This window comes from Saccopteryx leptura, chromosome 2, assembly GCF_036850995.1.
Source record: "Saccopteryx leptura isolate mSacLep1 chromosome 2, mSacLep1_pri_phased_curated, whole genome shotgun sequence".
NCBI lineage: Eukaryota > Metazoa > Chordata > Mammalia > Chiroptera > Emballonuridae > Saccopteryx > Saccopteryx leptura.
Genome location: NC_089504.1, coordinates 115,999,766 through 116,018,211, shown reverse-complemented (window position 1 = coordinate 116,018,211; position 18,446 = coordinate 115,999,766). Strand labels below are relative to the sequence as shown.

Sequence of the window (18,446 nt, the reverse complement as noted above, 5' to 3'; positions counted from 1 at the left end):
GACATGGACAGATGGATGTTAACATTTATTCCTTAAATTAAGGGTGATATCACCAACGTTTTTCTAACAAACAGGCCAACAAACTTTACAATTAAGGAAGTCTTTCGAAACACCAAATTTGAGTCCTGTCTGCTGAGGTTTCTCAAAGTCTCCCTGACTACTTTGGTCTGGCCTTAGCACAGGGGTCTCAAACTCGCGGCCCGCGGGCCGCATGCGGCCCGCCGAACAATTTTGTGCGGCCCGCAGACTAATCCACGAAGTTCAAAATATTTTGGATAAAATTAAGTAAGCCTAGGGGCCTACTTGTATTTTTCATTTCTCTAGCATCCTAGCTAGATATTAGCTTAGTTAACAGCAGTTGTGATGCAAACTACAGTTTCTGGTCATTTTGTGACACTGAAAAGTGTTGTGTAACAGTTGCCTTTTGTAGACCTAGTGCGGCCCGCCAAACGGCTGTGATCTTGCTCTGCGGCCCACATGCTGAGTTGAGTTTGAGGCCCCTGCCTTAGCAGGACCGTTCTGGACTGCTGTGGGATGCTCTGCCCCTCCCCTACTGCTTTCTTTCCCTTCCACAGCTGCTCCAGCTCTCAGCTGCCGCCGTGGAGAAAGGACGCAGCGTAGGTGAGGTCCTGCAGTCAGTACTACGCTATGAGAAGGAGCGACAGCTGGATGAGGCAGTGGGAAACGTCACTCGGATGCAGCTGCTGGACTGGCTGATGGTGAACCTGTGATTGGCGCCCACCGACTGCTTCCACCTCTCCCAGCAGTGGGCCCAGCCTCGGGCCCTCCCTTCTACTTCCACAGCTCCCCTCTCTATTTCCTCACAGAGCCCTAACATTATCTTCGTCCCACTCACATTAAAGACATGTCATCATATGCTAATCACTGGATTTTGCAGATTTTCCTATCCATGCAAGCAAGGACATAAAATAAACAAAAAATACAATTAGAGGGCTCCAGGTGTACAGTTTCCTTGGGATCCAATGGGAGCAATAAGGTAAATCTCACGAATGAAAAAATAATCAGATGGCTTGCAGGAGAAAAATACGGGACTGCCTGCCAAAGGCCACTCAGTCTGTTCACTATGTATCCCCCATTTTGTGTCACCACTTGCAGCTCCCCTGCTTTAAAGTATTCCCTGAAAATAAGCCATAATTTATCAACTCATTTCAGCCTTTTATAACCATGCAAATTGGGAAGTATTTTCTAATATCCAACCTAAATCATTCTAACTATGGTGTCAAGGATTTGGCTTCAAGGACAACTGTCCACCTCAACGTTATCCATGGTTGAATATAATTGATGTCAAAAAAGGTCCAGAAGAGCTGTGTTTTACTGCCAGTTCTGTATTTTTCTGGTTATAAAACATGGGACAAGTTACCTATTATTATACTGCTCTAATTTAATATCCAAATGACCCCATTTAAGAAGCCTTTCTTTTCTTATCCTGATCTTTCTGTGGAATTTTATATTCTTGATCCTTTATTCTAGAAACTTTCTCCTCCTCTGGATTTGGATTTTTTTGTTTGTGTCTCCTTGGGACTCTACTCAACTTTGTTAACCTCTTACATATTTATCTTTCCTAGGACTTTCTCGTGACCCTCTGTTAGTCTCACTCTGTATTATCTTCCCTGGATCATTTCATTCAAACCCATAGATTCAATTATCTGGTGTCTTTCTTCCTAGAATATTACACAGTGATTAAAATAAAAATTAAGCTAGGTATATTTTCCACGTTGTTTATAATATAGTCTTGAGTTTCTTGTAAAATTGTATCTATACTATAGTTACAACCATAGAGAGATTATGTATCCATTAGATAAGGACTAGAAAGGCAATAAAGCAGAGGAACTTAATTAGACTTTGGGAGTGGTTGATGAAGGAACACAACCTGCTATTGTGGTCTTCGAGAAGCCTCAGACATGGTGTTACCACCCCCACCCTCTCAGTGTGGGCTTGTGACATAGTCTGGCCAATCTCAGACATAGTGATTGGTTTAAGTCCAATCATTTCTAAGGATTTTCTGCCAGCAGGGGAGACTGCATATTTTGATTGGATGATGGTGGTCATCCTAACTTTTGGGCAAAGCTTGTCTTCAGAATGAAGTTAATCATAAAAAGAAGCAAGGTGGAGAGGATGTCTGAGCCTATGACATTGTTTTAATTCCTAGATCCTGCTGTGCCTGAAACTATTTGATTCCCCAATTACATAAACCAATGAATGTCCTTTGTTGTTTTAACTCATTTGAATTCAGCTTCTGTCATTTTCTTTTTTTTTATTCAGTGAGAGGAGGGAGGCAGAGAGACAGACCCCCACATGTGCCCCTACCAGGATCTACCTGGCAAGCCCACTAAGGGGCAACGCTCTGCCAATCTGGGGCATTGCTCAGTTGCTCAGCAACCAAGCTCTTCTTAGAGCCTGAGGCAGAGGCCATGAAGCCATCGTCAGTGCCCAGGGCCAACTTGTTCCAATTGAGCCATGGCTGTGGGGGGAGGGAGGGAGATAGGCCATTCTCCAGTGTGTCCTGACTGGGAATTGAACTTGGGATATTCATACGCCGAGTCAATGTTCTACCACTGAGCCAGCTGGCTAGGGCCAGCTTCTGTCATTTTCAAACAAGAATTCTGTCTTGGGCAAAAAAAAATTTTTTTAGAGTTCTATTAGCAATGATATAACTGATCAGTTAACCACCCTACCCCTAAACCCATATGCATACACATCTATTGTTTAATCTGGTTGAGGCCTAAGGGAGGAATGTAGATGCAAAGACATCTTCTCCCACCCCTCATATCAAGAATTATGCCAACTGCCCATGTGAATAGAGTTGGCATATTTTTGTTTTTTAAACCTTTATGCATTAAAAACAACAATCTGAAGTATTGTACAATATAAGTATGGTCTTTAATACAAATCATTGGTGGAAAGAAACAGGACACACTCTCAGCAGAGGTCATACAATAGGTGGTAAAATGCCTGTGTTTTGGGGGGAGGAGTTTTTGCTTTGTTGCTCTGTGGAGGTCTTGGACTCCTCTGGCCAGACAACTGCCTCTGGTTTACTGGAAGCGTCTACTAGTTGAGGCAGCTGAACAACTTGTGGATCACCTGCATTCTGAACCTGCTTAGTGGTGCCATCTTTCGTTTTGTCTATAGTCTCTTCTTTGAAGGTCACGTCTGCTGAAGGAAAGAGAAGACAAAGGAACAATTGTGAATTGTATTCTAACTGTCCATTAGCTGGGAAGCCCTGGTTGCAATGATACAAAAGCAATTCCTTTATAAAGCACATTCTAGGTGCCAGGCATCATTCTAAGTACTTTATATTTACTAATTCATATGATCCTTTCTCCACAACTGTAGGAAACAGGCATTCTCATAAACGGAGACACTGAGATACAGAGAGGTAAGTAAATTGCCCAAGGGCCCACATCTGGTAAGTGGTAGGGCCTGAATTTAATTCCAGGCAGCCTGACTCCAGTGAACATGTACAAAACCAGTAGAATCAAGTTTCCTGAAAGGAAAATCCCAAAAGGAAGAACCGGTAGGCCAATGGTGATGTAGCCAGAATTATCTCAGATTGAGTTCAGAGAAACCTGACACCTGGATTGAGGGAAGAGGCTGGAGGGCTGTACCTTTTTTACCCGAGTGGTGATGCCCTTGAACTCTGTCCTTTCTTATTTCAGAGGGGGAAAAGCGATTGCGTTTCCTCAGGGTCTGGGGCCTGGGCCATTGTCTGAGAGTCTGTGCCTCACGAATCCAAGCATGCTTGAGGGCCTGGTCAGGGGTCATGCGAAGAGCAGGTTCCCATCTACACACCAACAAAGCCCAGCATGGATTATTGTTTTATTTTCTAATAGTGAAACCTTTTCAAAGACTCCAATAAAACACCTAAGTAAGATAAAATACAAATAGTTCATTTTTTACAAGCCAAGGAATGTAATAAATCCCAAATCTTCTAGAGTTCTAGAAATGTCCTTATAAGAAATATCATAAAAAATCTTAACCAATGGGATTCTGCATTTGTAAACAAAGAAGACCAAAGCAGAGATGCTTAATTTCAATCCCCAAACTACAGAATTTAGACCTACAGTTATATCACAAAGAATATTATAGAATATTAGAATATTAAGATTATAAGGGGATTTGGGCATAACACAGCCAAACTTCTAACACAGTACAAAATATCGATACATTTGACAGAACCCCTAACATGGAATCATCCTGTCATTCCTGCGTAATTTTAGTGGCAAGGCATGAACTCACAAAGACATAATTTTTAAAAATGCCAACTCTTTAAAAAATTTCTTTTCATTTTTATTCCAAAATTCACTTCCTGGATCTTTAACCCTAGTAGCTTTGACCCAGGTCCTATTAGCATTATATATTATGCTACCCATCAGCATTATACAGATTAAGATAACTAACCCATCTTTCATTTTATAATCCTGCAAGTATCTGAAAACAGTTACACTACTGCTAACTATTGATCATTGCAGGTGGTTGCCACCTGCCTAGATAGAAATTTTCAGCTGTTGTCTAACTGGTGACATCATGTTGGGAATAGCTTCTAACTGCAGGTAGGTGGCATTAAATTTTAGACTCATCAAGGTCATAAACAACTAAAGTTCCCAGTCAGTTCTTTGCCAAATGCACTGCTATTAAGCTATATCTGCCCTCTCTTAAATTTGTAGAGTTAGTCTAAAACCTGGGCCAGGACTTTGCATTCCCCCCTGTTAAATTTGATGCAAAATATCTTGTTTCTCCTTCCAAGATTTGCTCATGAGCATAATATGGAGTGATAAGGTAGCAGGACCAGTATCTTGACTGCTTCTTGCAAATTGCGAGCAATTAGCCCTTTACACGAAAAATAAATAAATAAATAATGTCTTTCTTGGCTCTGAGCTTTGTTCTGGATGGTTGGGGTTTCTGGATAACTCACCTCTGTCTCAGTAATGAGTTTCTGTCATTGTTAATGCACATTCATCCCATAGCCTTAGCAAGAGGCTGGGGTGGGATAGGAGTCATGCAGTACAGAATCCTTTTCTAGCTCCATTTCTCAGATGAATACCATTGGTCAAATAAGTTTGTACATATGATATATGTTTGCTCGCTTATAGTTTGCATTGTGTGTGGGAGACAGGCTGTAAGCTGGCAAAGTTATTATAGTCTGAGGCTTAGTTTTAAGGCTAAGCTTTTTCCCACACCCTTGACTGATTGCATGATGTGGGGTGATGCACTCTCATGAGGAATCCCATTATGCCTCAGATAAGTGACTTTGTATCAGAGACTTCCTTGTTTGTATATTGGATTAAAGGTTTTGGTTTCTACACTATAAAGTGGGGCAGACCAGACACTTGCTCTCTCCTGAAATTAGCATCAGAGAGGAGAGCAGAGAAAGCCACGTGGAGGAGAGGTGAAGCAGCCAAGATGGTGGAATGCTGAAAGAGAAACCAGTTTGTGCAGACTTTGTGCAGAGAGAAGGAGATGGGGAACAGAGGTGAATAAGACTGGTGAGGTAGAAACCTCACCAGGAAACTTGGATACATCAGTGGCTTTGGGAGCCCTGAATGGAAAGGGAAATGGTTTTCCACTGTGTGTATTTCTTGCCCACCGGGTGCAAGCTAGGATTATAGCTAATGGCCCACCAGTTCTTGGCTCCATTGTTTTATTACCGTCTGTCCAAATTCAATGCAAGCCTGCATTGGCCAGGCGGCTGTGATGGTGTCCGTGTCTACTGGCTTTACAAGCAGCATGACCCCCCAGATGGGAACACTTTAGGCAATATCTGGTCTGTATCTTCTGAGCTAGCACCTAAATTACAGAGTACATAGACGCCAAAGAGTGTTCTGCTAAAACTACTCCACTTCCCTGGAAGAATGGCAGAACAAAAAGATGCAGTCTTCTACAAACACAGAATGGATGGGACTGACATCACCGGGAAAGATCTTAGGAAAATCCCATTTTGTACTAAAGGAAACTGAGGCCCAGAGAGAGATGCTGACTTGCCAAATACCACACAGCTCATCTATTTGCCACTCAATACAGACAGACTGGTGAAACCTCTGAAAAATGACAGTGGCTGACATTTTCCGAACACCTCTCACTAGACACTGTCCTGGCTGGGTGCTTCCCATGCTGTTCCTTTTAATTATTATTATTTTTTTACTATGATTTGACTGAAGTATACGATTTAATTTCTAAGATTCAAAATTTGCATGTAGGTTCTAAAAAGCTGTATGTAATAAATTATGAATAGCTCACCCAAGCCCTTCCCTAGAGGATTTGGGCTTTAAACTCTAGGGGGATGGGGGAACCCCTGAAACTGTACCCCAGCGGGGTGTGCAGTTACAACTGGCACACAGAAGCAGCAGCCCCAGTTCACAAAGCAGAAGGCACTGAGGACTTGCCTACAACCTTGCAGTCAGGCAGCTGGAGGCCGAGAAGGCAGCAATCTCTACACATACCCTGTAATATCCAGGGAAGCCACTTAATCTCTCTGAGCCTCAGCCTTCATATCTCAAAACAGAGCAACTCCTCTGCCCTGGCCATCACACAGGAGGTGGGGAGTGCAGTCTGGTGAGGCAGCAGATGGGGAGGGGTTTTGTAGACTTGAAGTCCTAAGGTCGCCGTTGTTACTGTGTTTATAACTCTCTCCCAGCCCCAGACTTTCACCAGCGAACACGTGGGAAAGGACAGCATTTAAAAGGAAAATCAGAGACAAAGACCCCGCAACAAACTCACACCAAACACCTTCCGAGGAAGTCCAGGAAGCTGGAGTTGGAGGTCTTCAGCACCATAGTGAGGTCCTTGGAATCCGGGTATCTTTTTTCCCCCTTATTGTTGGTTATAGTTCTAGGAAAACCTTTGGCATCTTTAGAGATAAAACATTCTTTGTTCAGTGCCAAGTGTAAACGTTCGCTGGTCACATCACAGCTGTCCACTCGGTCATGCGGCGCCCTGGGGTTGCCTCGGCAGCTCTCCCGCCCGCAGCACTACCCCACTGCTCCACGCGAACACACCCGCAACCCACTCAGTGAGAAACAACCACGTGTAGATTACCCAGTGAATGTAGTTACTTTTACAAACAATTTTCCCTACTATTCAGTATGTTCTGAGCCTCCTTCCCACCACCTCCCCTTTGAATCAATCAAGTGTTTTAAATAGTTTAACACTAACGTAAAATAATAATAATGACTATTAATGATAATATAATAAATCTGAAATGACAAAAACATTCAGCTCTGAACAAGAGGGATAATGTCTACTCTCAGATTGCCTATGCTCTGCTCCTTCCCCACTAGCCAATAAAGTGAGAATATGGGGCATCACGGGATACCCATTTATTTAAAAGCCACACAGCAACTTATACATATTACTTCTTGATAGTTGTAACAAAAAATTTTGTCTGTTATTGGAAATCAAACTTGATTGTCCTTAAGACACAGCTTGCAATGACTTTCCTCGGCCATTTTCACCTGTTACATCCCTCACCAAATGTGATTGGTCATTGTCAGGCCTGAGCAGAATCTCTGAAGGCAGCTCCAAAGATTTCCCATGGATGCCTCGTGCAGTGCCGTGAAGGTGAGAATACTCATTCTGATGTATGTGTCCAGAAAAGTTGACCACATCTTGTAATTCTGCATGTAAATGGGTGGACAGGCACACACACACACACACACACACACACACACACACACACACACACTTTACAAATTAAACTGAATTCTCACCAAAACTCAGTGGGGTTCATGTCACAGACTTTTTGGAAGGTGCATAAGGAAGTGCTTCCATTACTTTTGTAAGCAATGCAATTAATTGGACATTATGTAATGTCCCACCTCAGACCTATTATATCATAGGTTATATAGGAGGATCACAGGAATTAACATATTGCCAATTACCCCAGTGATTCTTTTTTTTTTTTTTTTTTTTTGTATTTTTCTGAAGTTGGAAACGGAGAGGCAATCAGACAGACTCCCACATGAGCCCGACCGGGATCCACCCGGCATGCCCACCAGGGGGCGATGCTCCACCCATCTGGGCCATTGCTCTGTTGCATCCAGAGCCATTCTAGCGCCCGAGGCAGAGGCCACAGAGCCATCCTCAGCGCCCGGGCCAACTTTGCTCCTGTGGAGCCTTGGCTGCGGGAAGGGAAGAGAGAGACAGAGAGGAAGGAGGGGGGGGGGGGTGGAGAAGCAGATGGGTGCTTCTCCTGTGTGCCCTGGCTGGGAATAGAACCTGGGACTCCTGAACGTCAGGCCAACGCTCTACCACTGAGCCAACCGGCCAGGGCCACCCCAGTGAATCTTATAACAAGATAAAGTTTGTGAAACACTAAAGAGGATGCGGCTCCCAATAATATTCTTTCTTATTCAGGGAGTGAGGATATGTAGGTGTTGCTACAAAAAGAACATTACCATTCTAAAGCCTAGTGCTGATGGTAAAAATTGGATACCCTATACTATGGCCATGTATATATCTGCTATCCTCCCACAAAGATGCCCTCCTTCTCAGTCTCCACCCACGTACTATCTTCTGAGTTTAGTGTTATAGGCTTACTATGTGGCTCTTCCCACAATGTCTTTATCTAGCAGGAGGAAACACCAATAGCTCTACTTTTCTTCCCTTAAATCCTTTGAGATCCAAAGACCAGTTTGGGGTCATAAGACCAGTTCTGTTGTCCCATGTATAAGTTAGAGCAGCCAGTCAGCCAGACCCTCTGCCTGCCATCAGGCTACTCTGGAAGAAGGGTTAGTTCAATGTGTGGGCACCATGCTAAGGCTACCTGGATACTGACCCCACTCAGAGGTAAGGTCTTCAAAGCTCCAGCCATGACTACCAGGTTTAAAGTTTAAGGATTTAACCATTGCAGGATCACAGGACTGACCAATCAGGATGGATGATGGCCTTGACACTGAGTTAGGATCACAGAGGACCTTTATTTGCCAGTCCTTAAACTTTTCGTTTTTAAAGCACAAGGAGTCCTAGGAGAGGGGACAGGCAGCCTATGGCTGTGGCAAGGGCTCAAGGCTGTGGCATTTTATCAAATGGTATAGAAACAGTCTACATTTAACCCCCACATGGCTGAACAAGTTCATACTGACTGACCACCACCATGACTGAAACTCTGACCAGGAGGATCCCCAAATGAAGGTGTTTTTGACTCTCTTATTGACAGGGCAAGTTGTGCAGAGAAATTATGTGATTTGCCTTATATTTTGAGGCCACTTTCAGGTAAAAAGAAAAAAAAAGATGTGGGGGAGTTAGGAATGACCAGAATTCCATAGCCAGTTTGAGCCTGTGAATGAACCTAATGACAATGGCTAGCCAGACATGCCATTCCAGATGTCACGAAGTCCCTGGCTGTTGAGCACCCTTAGCCAGACATGCCATTCCAGATGTCACGAAGTCCCTGGCTGTTGAGCACCCTTAGCCAGACATGCCATTCCAGATGTCACGAAGTCCCTGCTGTTGAGCACCCTTTCCCTCATGTCTGGCTTCGCTCCACGTGGCTGTCCTTTGGGCCATGTCTTTTTTTGACATGGGAATCCTTTGCTTCCTGTGGTTCTTCAGCGAGATCTTCGATGTGGGATTGACTTCATCTTTTTGGTGCATAGCACCCTGGAAGTCTTGCCTCGATTAGACCTTGCTGACCCACCTGTCTATCTAGTACAGCAGCACTTGAACAGAAAGACAAAGGGCCATAAAATCAAGATCCCGGGAACTGTGGAAGAGGCATCATGGGACAGTGGATGAGGCTTAACTAACCCGAGCTGTTAGGCAGATGTGCTATCTGCAACTGGCCAGGCATAACACAGCCGCAGAAAACTGTTCTGACAGCCCTCCCTTACCCATCTTATTCCAAAGTTGCAATGACCTTGCAACAGTAGTTCCTGGAAGAATGAGGGAATTTCAGCAGGAAACAATATTGTTTCATTAATAACAATGCAGCAATGAAACTTTCTGCTATTCCCGAAAAGAAGCTGATGCTTTCCCTGCACAGTGCACCGTGTGAGGGGGCCCCTTGCGTGGAGAGTTGAGAGGAGAACTTACTGGAGAGAGCATATAAAAGTTAAGCTTGCAAGATTTTCTGGTAGATCTTCTGAGCAGAAACCTGGTGATGGTCACGTCCCTGCCTATCTTCACTGCCAAGCCTCAGGCCCAATGTGACTCCGCCATCCCATCTCTATCACGCCATCCGGGACCGCTTCTCAGTAACTGTTCTGCTTTTCTGAAAGAACTCCCTAACCATAGCGTGTCCTTTGGGGTGGGGCCAGGAGAAGAGCACTAGGCAGGACTTGAGGGATGGGAGATGTTGTTAAGGCCTGTGACACCTCATCAGCCACCATGGGGTAAGGAGAGCTAGACCTGGAGACTTACCAAAGAATGTATGTTGTTTGGAGGCCGTCTGAATGAAGCCGGATGGCGGCAGGCCCAGCACCTTCAACAAGTAAAAGGCAGTTGCTTCACTCTTGTGGAGTCACACGTTCAAAGAGCATTAGAGCTGAGTGGGACTTCAGTCAATTTTTGACCTCTAGAGGTAAGGACCCAAGGATATTGTGACATCGAGTCAATGGCAGAGCAGACCCAGGGCCTGGGTCTTCTGACCCTGATCCAGGGCTGTCTCAGCACCTGAGCATCACACTAGTCACAAAACACTAGTCACAAAACGCTACACAGGCACCAGCACCAACGAGGAGCAGACACGCTTGATGGTGGCCAGATCTCAGGCTGACAACCCCCGCACTGAGGAATCTCATACCCTGGTTCAGAGCACTGGGGAGGGAGGAAGGGAAGAGGATATGGAGATAACCAGATGGGGATCAGACCGCCATACGACAACCTGCCTACTTGAAAAGCAAAGTGTAGCACCTGCTTGTTTATCTTTGCTCACTGAAACAAACAAAATGTCACACGGAGATAGAGCAATTACAGGCGCCACCCTAAGCCCTGAGTCACCTACACTTGCAGCTGGCCTCCCAGCCATCCCACGTGGACCTTGCCCCCTGCTACTCAGCCACACTGACACGGAGATCAGGAGTGAGCTGGATGCGGGTCAAAAGGAACCTCAGCCCAGGTCCCACACTGCTCATTCTCCTCGGCATTGGAAGCAGGAGGAGTGCAGGCTGCTTTATGAAATCATCCATCATCAACCACAGGAGCCATCTATGCTGACCCCTTCACTGGACAGAGGTCCAGAGCAGGGAAGTTAGCTGCTGAAGAGAAAGGTCCAGGACTAGACCTGCAGTTGAGTGATTCTCACATCAGTGTTCATTTCAACATAACAGTCATTTTATAGCTACCATTTTATAGCTACCTAACTTATTTTAACGCTTTATTATTAGTTTCAACCACGAAATGAAGCTATATTTAATTATTCTCACGGGTGTGTGTGTCTCTGACCATCTGTGACTTTGAACAATCTGGAAAATAGAGATTTGGTATAGATAGATAGAAAGATGATAGATAGATAGATAATGATTCATCTTTGTTCACAAGTCAAAATATTTTTGTTCAGTGAAAAATGTTTGAAATGTGAAATTCCGTATTGCTTGGGATTTTTCTCTTGTTTTATCTATTTAGCTACATAACAAGAGGCCTTTAAGTAAAAGAATACTAGGAATAATAAAGAATCATATGATGTGCCTTTTAATTGGGAGGTATTCTTCCCAGAAAGCTAAGATAATGAATGACTAACGGCTGCACAACACAGATTTTGATGGGGTCATGTCACTCTGGTTTTAGATTCCTTTGAATCTACTTGAAAGAGTGGTGTAAGTTTTATTTATAAATGTCACTTCATGCCTGACCAGGTGGTGGCGCAGTGGATAGAGCGTCAGACTGGGATGTTGAGGACCCAGGTTCGAGACCCCGAGGTCGCCAGCCTGAGCACAGGCTCATCTGGTTTGAGCAAAAAGCTCACCAGCTTGGACCCAAGATCTCTGGCTCAAGCAAGGGGCTACTTGGTCTGCTGAGGGCCCGTGGTCAAGGCACGTGTGGGAAAGCAATCAATGAACAACTAAGATGTTGCAATGCGCAACTAAAAACTGATGATTGATGCTTCTCATCTCTCTGTCCCTGTCTATCCCTCACTCTGACTCTCTCTCTGTCTCTGTAAAAAATAATAATAATAAAAAATAAATAATAAAAAAAAATGAAAAAAAAATGTCACTTCACAATGTGCTTAAAGTTACATTTTTGCAATTATTTATGGTAAAAATGTTAGATGTCAACTTAAAAGAGTAAAGGGGATACATCATCTCAAAACTACCTGTACTTTTAGGGAACATTGACTTGAAAACAAAAAATGTATGCAGGCCTCTGCCCTATAGCAAGGCTGCTGTGACCCGACCTCTGAGAGTGGCCGCTAGCCGGCCCTCCCTCACCTCCATGATGCAGGCCAGCTGCTCCACCTCGTTCTCCCCGGGGAACAGAGGGTGGCCCAGGTACAGCTCGGCCGTGATGCAGCCCAGGCTCCACATGTCGATGGCCGTGTTGTAGGGATGGCCCAGAAGCACCTCTGGGGAGCGGTAAAACCGGCTTTGGATGTACGTGTGCACTGCGAGGAAGAGACAGAGAGACCTCAGGTAGGAAAACCTCCTCCCCAGAGCATTCTTCTCCAGAACACCTCCTCAGGTGAGGGGGAACGATGACTACAACTCCCCACTCCTTCTCCCTCTACGGGCTTTGCAGGGAGCCGGAAGGTCAGCCTAGCAGCACCGAGTTGTCACATGACCTATGGAATCCCACCAGGTCTTTACAGCAACCTGATTACTATAGAGGTGTTATTAGCCTCACTTTACCAATAAAAAAAAAGAAAAAGGAAAAAAAAACCCCTCTAAACCAAGCATTGTTCTAGGGAAATAAATTTTAGCCAGCTAGGCTTTAAAAAAAAAAAAAGCAAACCTAAAACTAATATAAAGTTAAGTTTCCAAACTGTCAGATTAATTTCAGGTAGACATCTCCTAAAAGTATTGTGTTTTGGCAAAGGACAAGGCATATGAAAACTGGGGTGAAAAAGCATGCAAAAGGAATAATTTAAAAACGTACATTCAATGTATTATGTGCATGTGTCAAATGTGAAGTGTGAAAAGGAAAGCCCAGTGGAACTTCAGCAGACAAGGCGTAGAAGACAGTATTGCAGGGGTCCTAGGTTTTCTGGGGGAGGAGACGGAAGTCAGAGAAATGGGACGTTTTAATTGTGACCGTATGCTATTGTAGGTAATACAGTCACCAGTATTACCATTCCTGGATGGGGCAGGGTAGGGACTCTGTAATCCCTTCTCTGTTGTTTGACTTGGTTATAGTAAGGATATAATAATTTTGTGATTCAAAACAAAATAAATATTTAATAAAAATGACTTTTATATCCTGCCTGTTACCAAAACGGAGTTGACACACTTCGCAATTAAAGTGCACATATATACGGTAGTTTTAGAAACTGGATTTAATAGATAATTGCATTATGTTTACTGTATGCCAGCCACTGTGCCAAGTATTTTATACAGTTGGACTCTTTCAGTCCTTACAAAAGCCCTATGAAGCAGCCACTATTCTTGTCCTCGATTTAAAACTAGGAAACTGAGGCATACAGAGATGAAATAGATTGTCAAGCTCACTCAGTTACAAGTGGCAGAGCGGGGATTTGAACCCAGGCAGTTCAAGTTTAGTATCTATATACTGTCTCACAGTTAAACAAAAGATAAAGGGAAACATATAAAGGGGTAAATGACTATCAGATACCAAGCGCAAAATAATTACAGATTGGGTGTGAAGCCCCCTGCCAGCCATGATCAGTGGGAACTGAGAGGTTACATGGTTCTATCCAAGAACAGGAAGCTCACGGGGTCTTTGTGAGACATGTATTGTTTTCTAGCTGAGATTTCTTATGGGATGCACACATAAAAAGACATATATGTCTTCAAAAGTAGTGTTGTGGAGTATTTGAAAACACCCAGAATAATGGAAAACATCCTTTTTTTTCAGGAGGCTTCCTCTGACACTCCTGCCACTATGAAGGGTGGTCCCAACCCTTCTTTGTGTGCTCCACACATGGTCTATCTATACCTCTGAAAACTATATCTATCACCTTATTGTTTTATCTTTTTGTGTCTTCCACTGGACAATAAACATTCTGAGGACAGAAAATGTTCAGTTTTTTTGTTTCTGGTACCCAGGACAGTGCCTGACACATAGCAGCTACTCAATAAATATTTCTGAAATGTTCTCAACAGCAAATGTGATAAAAGCCAAAAGTAAAAACTATTAAAGCAATTTCAAGAGTTTGCAAACATTCTCAAGGCTGTTTCTAGATTCTCGCCTGAAGAAAGTATATATTTATATAAAGCCTAGAGAGTCTAAGGCAGTGAACCCCAAACTTTAGAATGGCTACATGCAGACTCTTGAGTACTCCCCCATAAAATTAGATTTGGTACTTTGGGGATGAGGCCCTGGAAGCTATAATTTTTAGAGGCCACAGTGATTCTGGTATACAGCTAGTTAGTTTTTGGACCCAGTGCTCTTGAGTAATTCCAAATCCATAGAATATGAGATCTGCAAAACACCCTTGTGGTATTTGAATCCAAACTCATTTTTTTTCTTTTTAAGTGAAAGAGAACATGCAAGAAAGAGAGAGAGAGAAAAAGAGAGAGAGGAGATGTGTCATTGACACATCTAAACTCATAGTTGTGTCACTTTAGTTGTTCATTGATTGCTTCTCATACGTGCTTTGACCAGGGTGGTGGTGGTGGGAGGTGCTCCAGTCAAGCCAGTGACCCCTTGCTCAAGCCAGTGACCTTGGTCTCAGCCAGCAAACTTGGGCTTCAAGTCAGTGACCTTTGGGCTCAAGCGAGAGACCATAGGATCATTTCAATGACCCACACTCAAGCCAGCAACCTTGTGCTCAAGCTAGTGAGCCTGCACTCAAACTGGATAAGCCCATGCTCAAGCTGGTGAGCCTGCACTCAAACTGGATGAGCACGGGCTAACCTCAGGGTTTTGAACCTGGGACTTCAGCATCCCAGGTCAATGCTCTATCCACTGTACCACCACCAGTCAGGTGAATCCAACCTCATTTTAAAAAGGAGGAAATTTAAGCTCAGAGAATTGAAGCACCTTGTACAGGATCATAAGAGCAAGTATTACAACTGAGCCCAGACTAGAACCCATGGCCTTGTGTATGAAGTACTTGTACAGTAAGGGAAAGCAATCTCAATAGGAAATTTAGACAAAGAGACCAAAATGGGCCTTACCTTTCTCATTCTCATAGCAGCTTGACCCAAAATCAATAACTTTAACAGAGATTTGGCCCTTCTGGTATAACACTATGTTTGCCTAAAGAAAAGAAGGATATATGTCACATTTTTAAAATGTTGCCCTAGGCTCTCTATTGATGTAAATGTCTGCCATCCTCCAGGACCTGGTTCAAAATTAGACTACCTCATGGTAGACTCTTCCCACACCTTCTCCAAATTGCATTGTTTTAACCTTCCTTTGACTTTCCATTTGACTTGGTCTATACGTCTTATTTGGATCCAGTATTTGCTGCCTTGCAGTATTTGTTTTGAATGTATTCTGTTCTTTCTCCATACAGAGCATGGGTTTACTCTTATCTCCTTGGTGCCCAGTCCTATGCTTTGCTTACATAGGCCTTAGACATGTCACTGAAGGAACTGGAGGTGTCCATTAAGTGCCTAATCCACATACTGCTACGGCTGTAGAAGACCAAAAATTAAAAGGAAATAATTTGACTGAAATTTGTGATCCTTATGCTGAATTTGGGGAACACCAGGAGCTCCAGTAGTGTCATGGATAAAGAGGCAGAGCTCCTGGGCTCTCCTCCTTGAGGCGGAGTGGATACCACCTGGGGCGGGAAGATTCAAGTGCTGATGGTGTTTTCAAGGACCCGAATATTGATGAGTTGACTGTTATGACTATCAGATAAACTGACTGTTTACTGAGTCCCTTTAACATTCTAGATATGGCATAGCAGGCTTGGTCTGAAACCTCTGGCACCACAAACTAAGAAAGTATAAACTCAGTCCTCAGGACCTTTTCTAAAAAAACATTGTATTAGCTGAAAGAGTATGATCAGCAAGTCTTAAAAGAGTGAGAATTTCTAGTATGTCTCCAGCCCAATGGGAAGGCTCCTCAGCGAGAGGGAACTGGCCTTCCCAGCTGGCAGAGGCAAGCACTCTAGAAGTGGCATGGATGCCTCAGGCCAGCACAGCTCATTCACATGAACCACTATGTTCAAATAACTCGGATTCTCACGCCCACATCCCATCAGACACTCTCCTGATTATATGCATGCTTCCCTACTGGGCACATACATTCTAATCTACTTCTACCTATTTCTCAAGGCAATATATGACCTGATATTCTGGCTGCTAGGTGTCTTGTTAATTTCCTTGGTGAGAGTCAGTCCCTAAACCCAAAGACCATGGTTGTTGTGACCCTTTGAAGCTGCAAAGCTAAGGATTTAGGAACTTGGATGTGGAGAGTAAACCCAAGTGCCCCACTCTTGCGAGGCTCCTCCAGTCGGCCCTGAGTGAATACCTCCATCTAGACCATTTTTGACTGTCAAAATATCCCAAATGTACCCAATGGGTTAAAAAATTTAAAAAACTAACCATTTTGAGGTGTAAGAAAAAAGGAATGAGGAAAAGTTAAGGGGTATTTAAGTATCGGTGAGAGTCAGAAGAATCAGCTCCTACTCCCACATTCTTGCATTTTTATGCCTTTTCTCTATGTACCTCTCTGTGTTCCTCACATTTGCAATCATTATTCATCTCAGAAGCATTCACCTACCCATTGTCTGCCATTACTATTGTTGGGATCCTGTTAGGTCCTGAGCATAGACTGCTGAGAAGTCATGTTTCCTGGCCTTGAGGGACCCTGCCATTCAGTGTGTGTTTGTACAAATAAACAAACTGCTCCTGCCGAAAGCAACCAGTGCAGTAACAGAGCTAAGTACAGAGTACTAGTAGGACATTACAGAAAGGTACCTTCACTCACAGTAGAAGCAGTCAGAGACTTCTTGTGCCCTAGGACCCATTCAGAGTAGAGTGGATTCAGTGAGGATTTAACACCACAGTGGTCCAGCCCCTGAATGACACATCTCTGCACACTTCCCACCTTCCACAGGAAAGCCCTTAGACTGTCCTACAGTGGTCCCTTGTCTATCGCGGGGGATAGGATTTTCCCCTATCGTCCCCGCAATAGGGGAAAATCTGCGAAGTAGCGACCTTATATTGATTTTATTTTAAGGCTTTATAAACCCTCCCCATACTCTTATAAACACTTCCTATGCTTATTTTAACGCAAAAATAATTAAGATAATAAATATAGAAAAATACCTATATACTGCAAAATCCCATGATATAGCAGAAAATCTGTGATACAAAATTAGATATACACAATTTAAAAATCCGCAATACAGTGAGACCGTGAAAAGTGAATCACGATACGGCGAGGGACAACTTGTACTCGCATCTTCCTCAAAGGTGCTGCTTCTCTCTTCATTGTCCCTAAACCATCCCTTAGTCCTCACTGCATCGCACTTGACTTACTCAGCTTATGACTGCTTGGTTTCACCCTGGAGCTGTAGCCATGATGCTATCTAGTTAGCCCTGGGGAACAGATGGGGCTAACAGTTTCTGAGGGTAGGAACCAGCTCCCCCGGCAGGGCAGAGGTTGTACTCACAGGCTTGAGATCACAGTGAATGATTTTCTCTACATAAAGCATTTGCAGACACTTCAAAATAGAGAAGGTGAAGCACCGAACTACTGACAGACTGAAGCCTTGAAAGCTATTATTCTTCATTAACTCATACAAGTTGATTCTGGGAAAGAGAGAAAGAGATGTGTATCCATGTAAAAAGGATGATGCTGAGTTTGAACCTGCGAACAATCCCGTATCACCTGGTTTCCCTCCGGTAGTAGACAAGCGTCAGAGCAGGAGGCACGGCTTTAGTGTCCTAGAAACTCAACAGTCCCATTGCTTCATGGTGGCTCCCGGGTGATGCTCAACTGTGCTGGCCTCTCAGATGTCCCCTCACTTCTCCCCCCACCCCCCCACTTCTTATGTGGCAATGTTATTTAACCACTTTGTTATGCTGTGGGTGTTAAGAGGTTGGACCAAACTTCTAAAGTAGTCATGGTTCTTCAGGACCTTGGGAGGGCTCCAGGAAGTCCACCAGTTACTCAACCCAGCAGCCCCCTCTGCCCAGAACTATAAAGGCTGTCTAAAGATGTCAGGTGCCTGGAGGTAAGGGAATAAGAGCAGGGACAGATGGGGGCTGAGGTGAAACCTTACCCTATCTCTTCCAAGCCTGACTTCTTGGACTCATCTGTCACTTTTCAGGAATGAGGGCTCACTCTTGCCAGTTTTTCCTAAATTGTCTAGACAAGAAGGAGCCTGCCATATTATATAAAAACCTACCATATTATAT

General features: G+C 43.9%; 2 protein-coding genes across 2 annotated transcripts in view; one reads left to right on the top strand and one right to left on the bottom strand.

Moving 5' to 3' along the window:
- Nucleotides 1-731, top strand: part of AKAP3 (A-kinase anchoring protein 3) — a 28,067-nt gene extending 27,336 nt beyond the window's left edge. The window contains exon 3 of the mRNA XM_066365745.1: nucleotides 576-731. Within this exon, the coding sequence (XP_066221842.1) occupies nucleotides 576-731 (156 nt within the window). The remainder of the gene's footprint in view (nucleotides 1-575) is intronic.
- Nucleotides 732-2,950: 2,219 nt separating this feature from the next.
- DYRK4 (dual specificity tyrosine phosphorylation regulated kinase 4) overlaps nucleotides 2,951-18,446 on the bottom strand; it is a 58,532-nt gene continuing 43,036 nt past the window's right edge. The window contains 7 exon segments of the mRNA XM_066363199.1: nucleotides 2,951-3,174; nucleotides 3,627-3,802; nucleotides 6,736-6,865; nucleotides 10,375-10,435; nucleotides 12,381-12,553; nucleotides 15,246-15,327; nucleotides 17,699-17,837. Coding sequence (XP_066219296.1) covers nucleotides 2,951-3,174; nucleotides 3,627-3,802; nucleotides 6,736-6,865; nucleotides 10,375-10,435; nucleotides 12,381-12,553; nucleotides 15,246-15,327; nucleotides 17,699-17,837 — 985 coding nt within the window.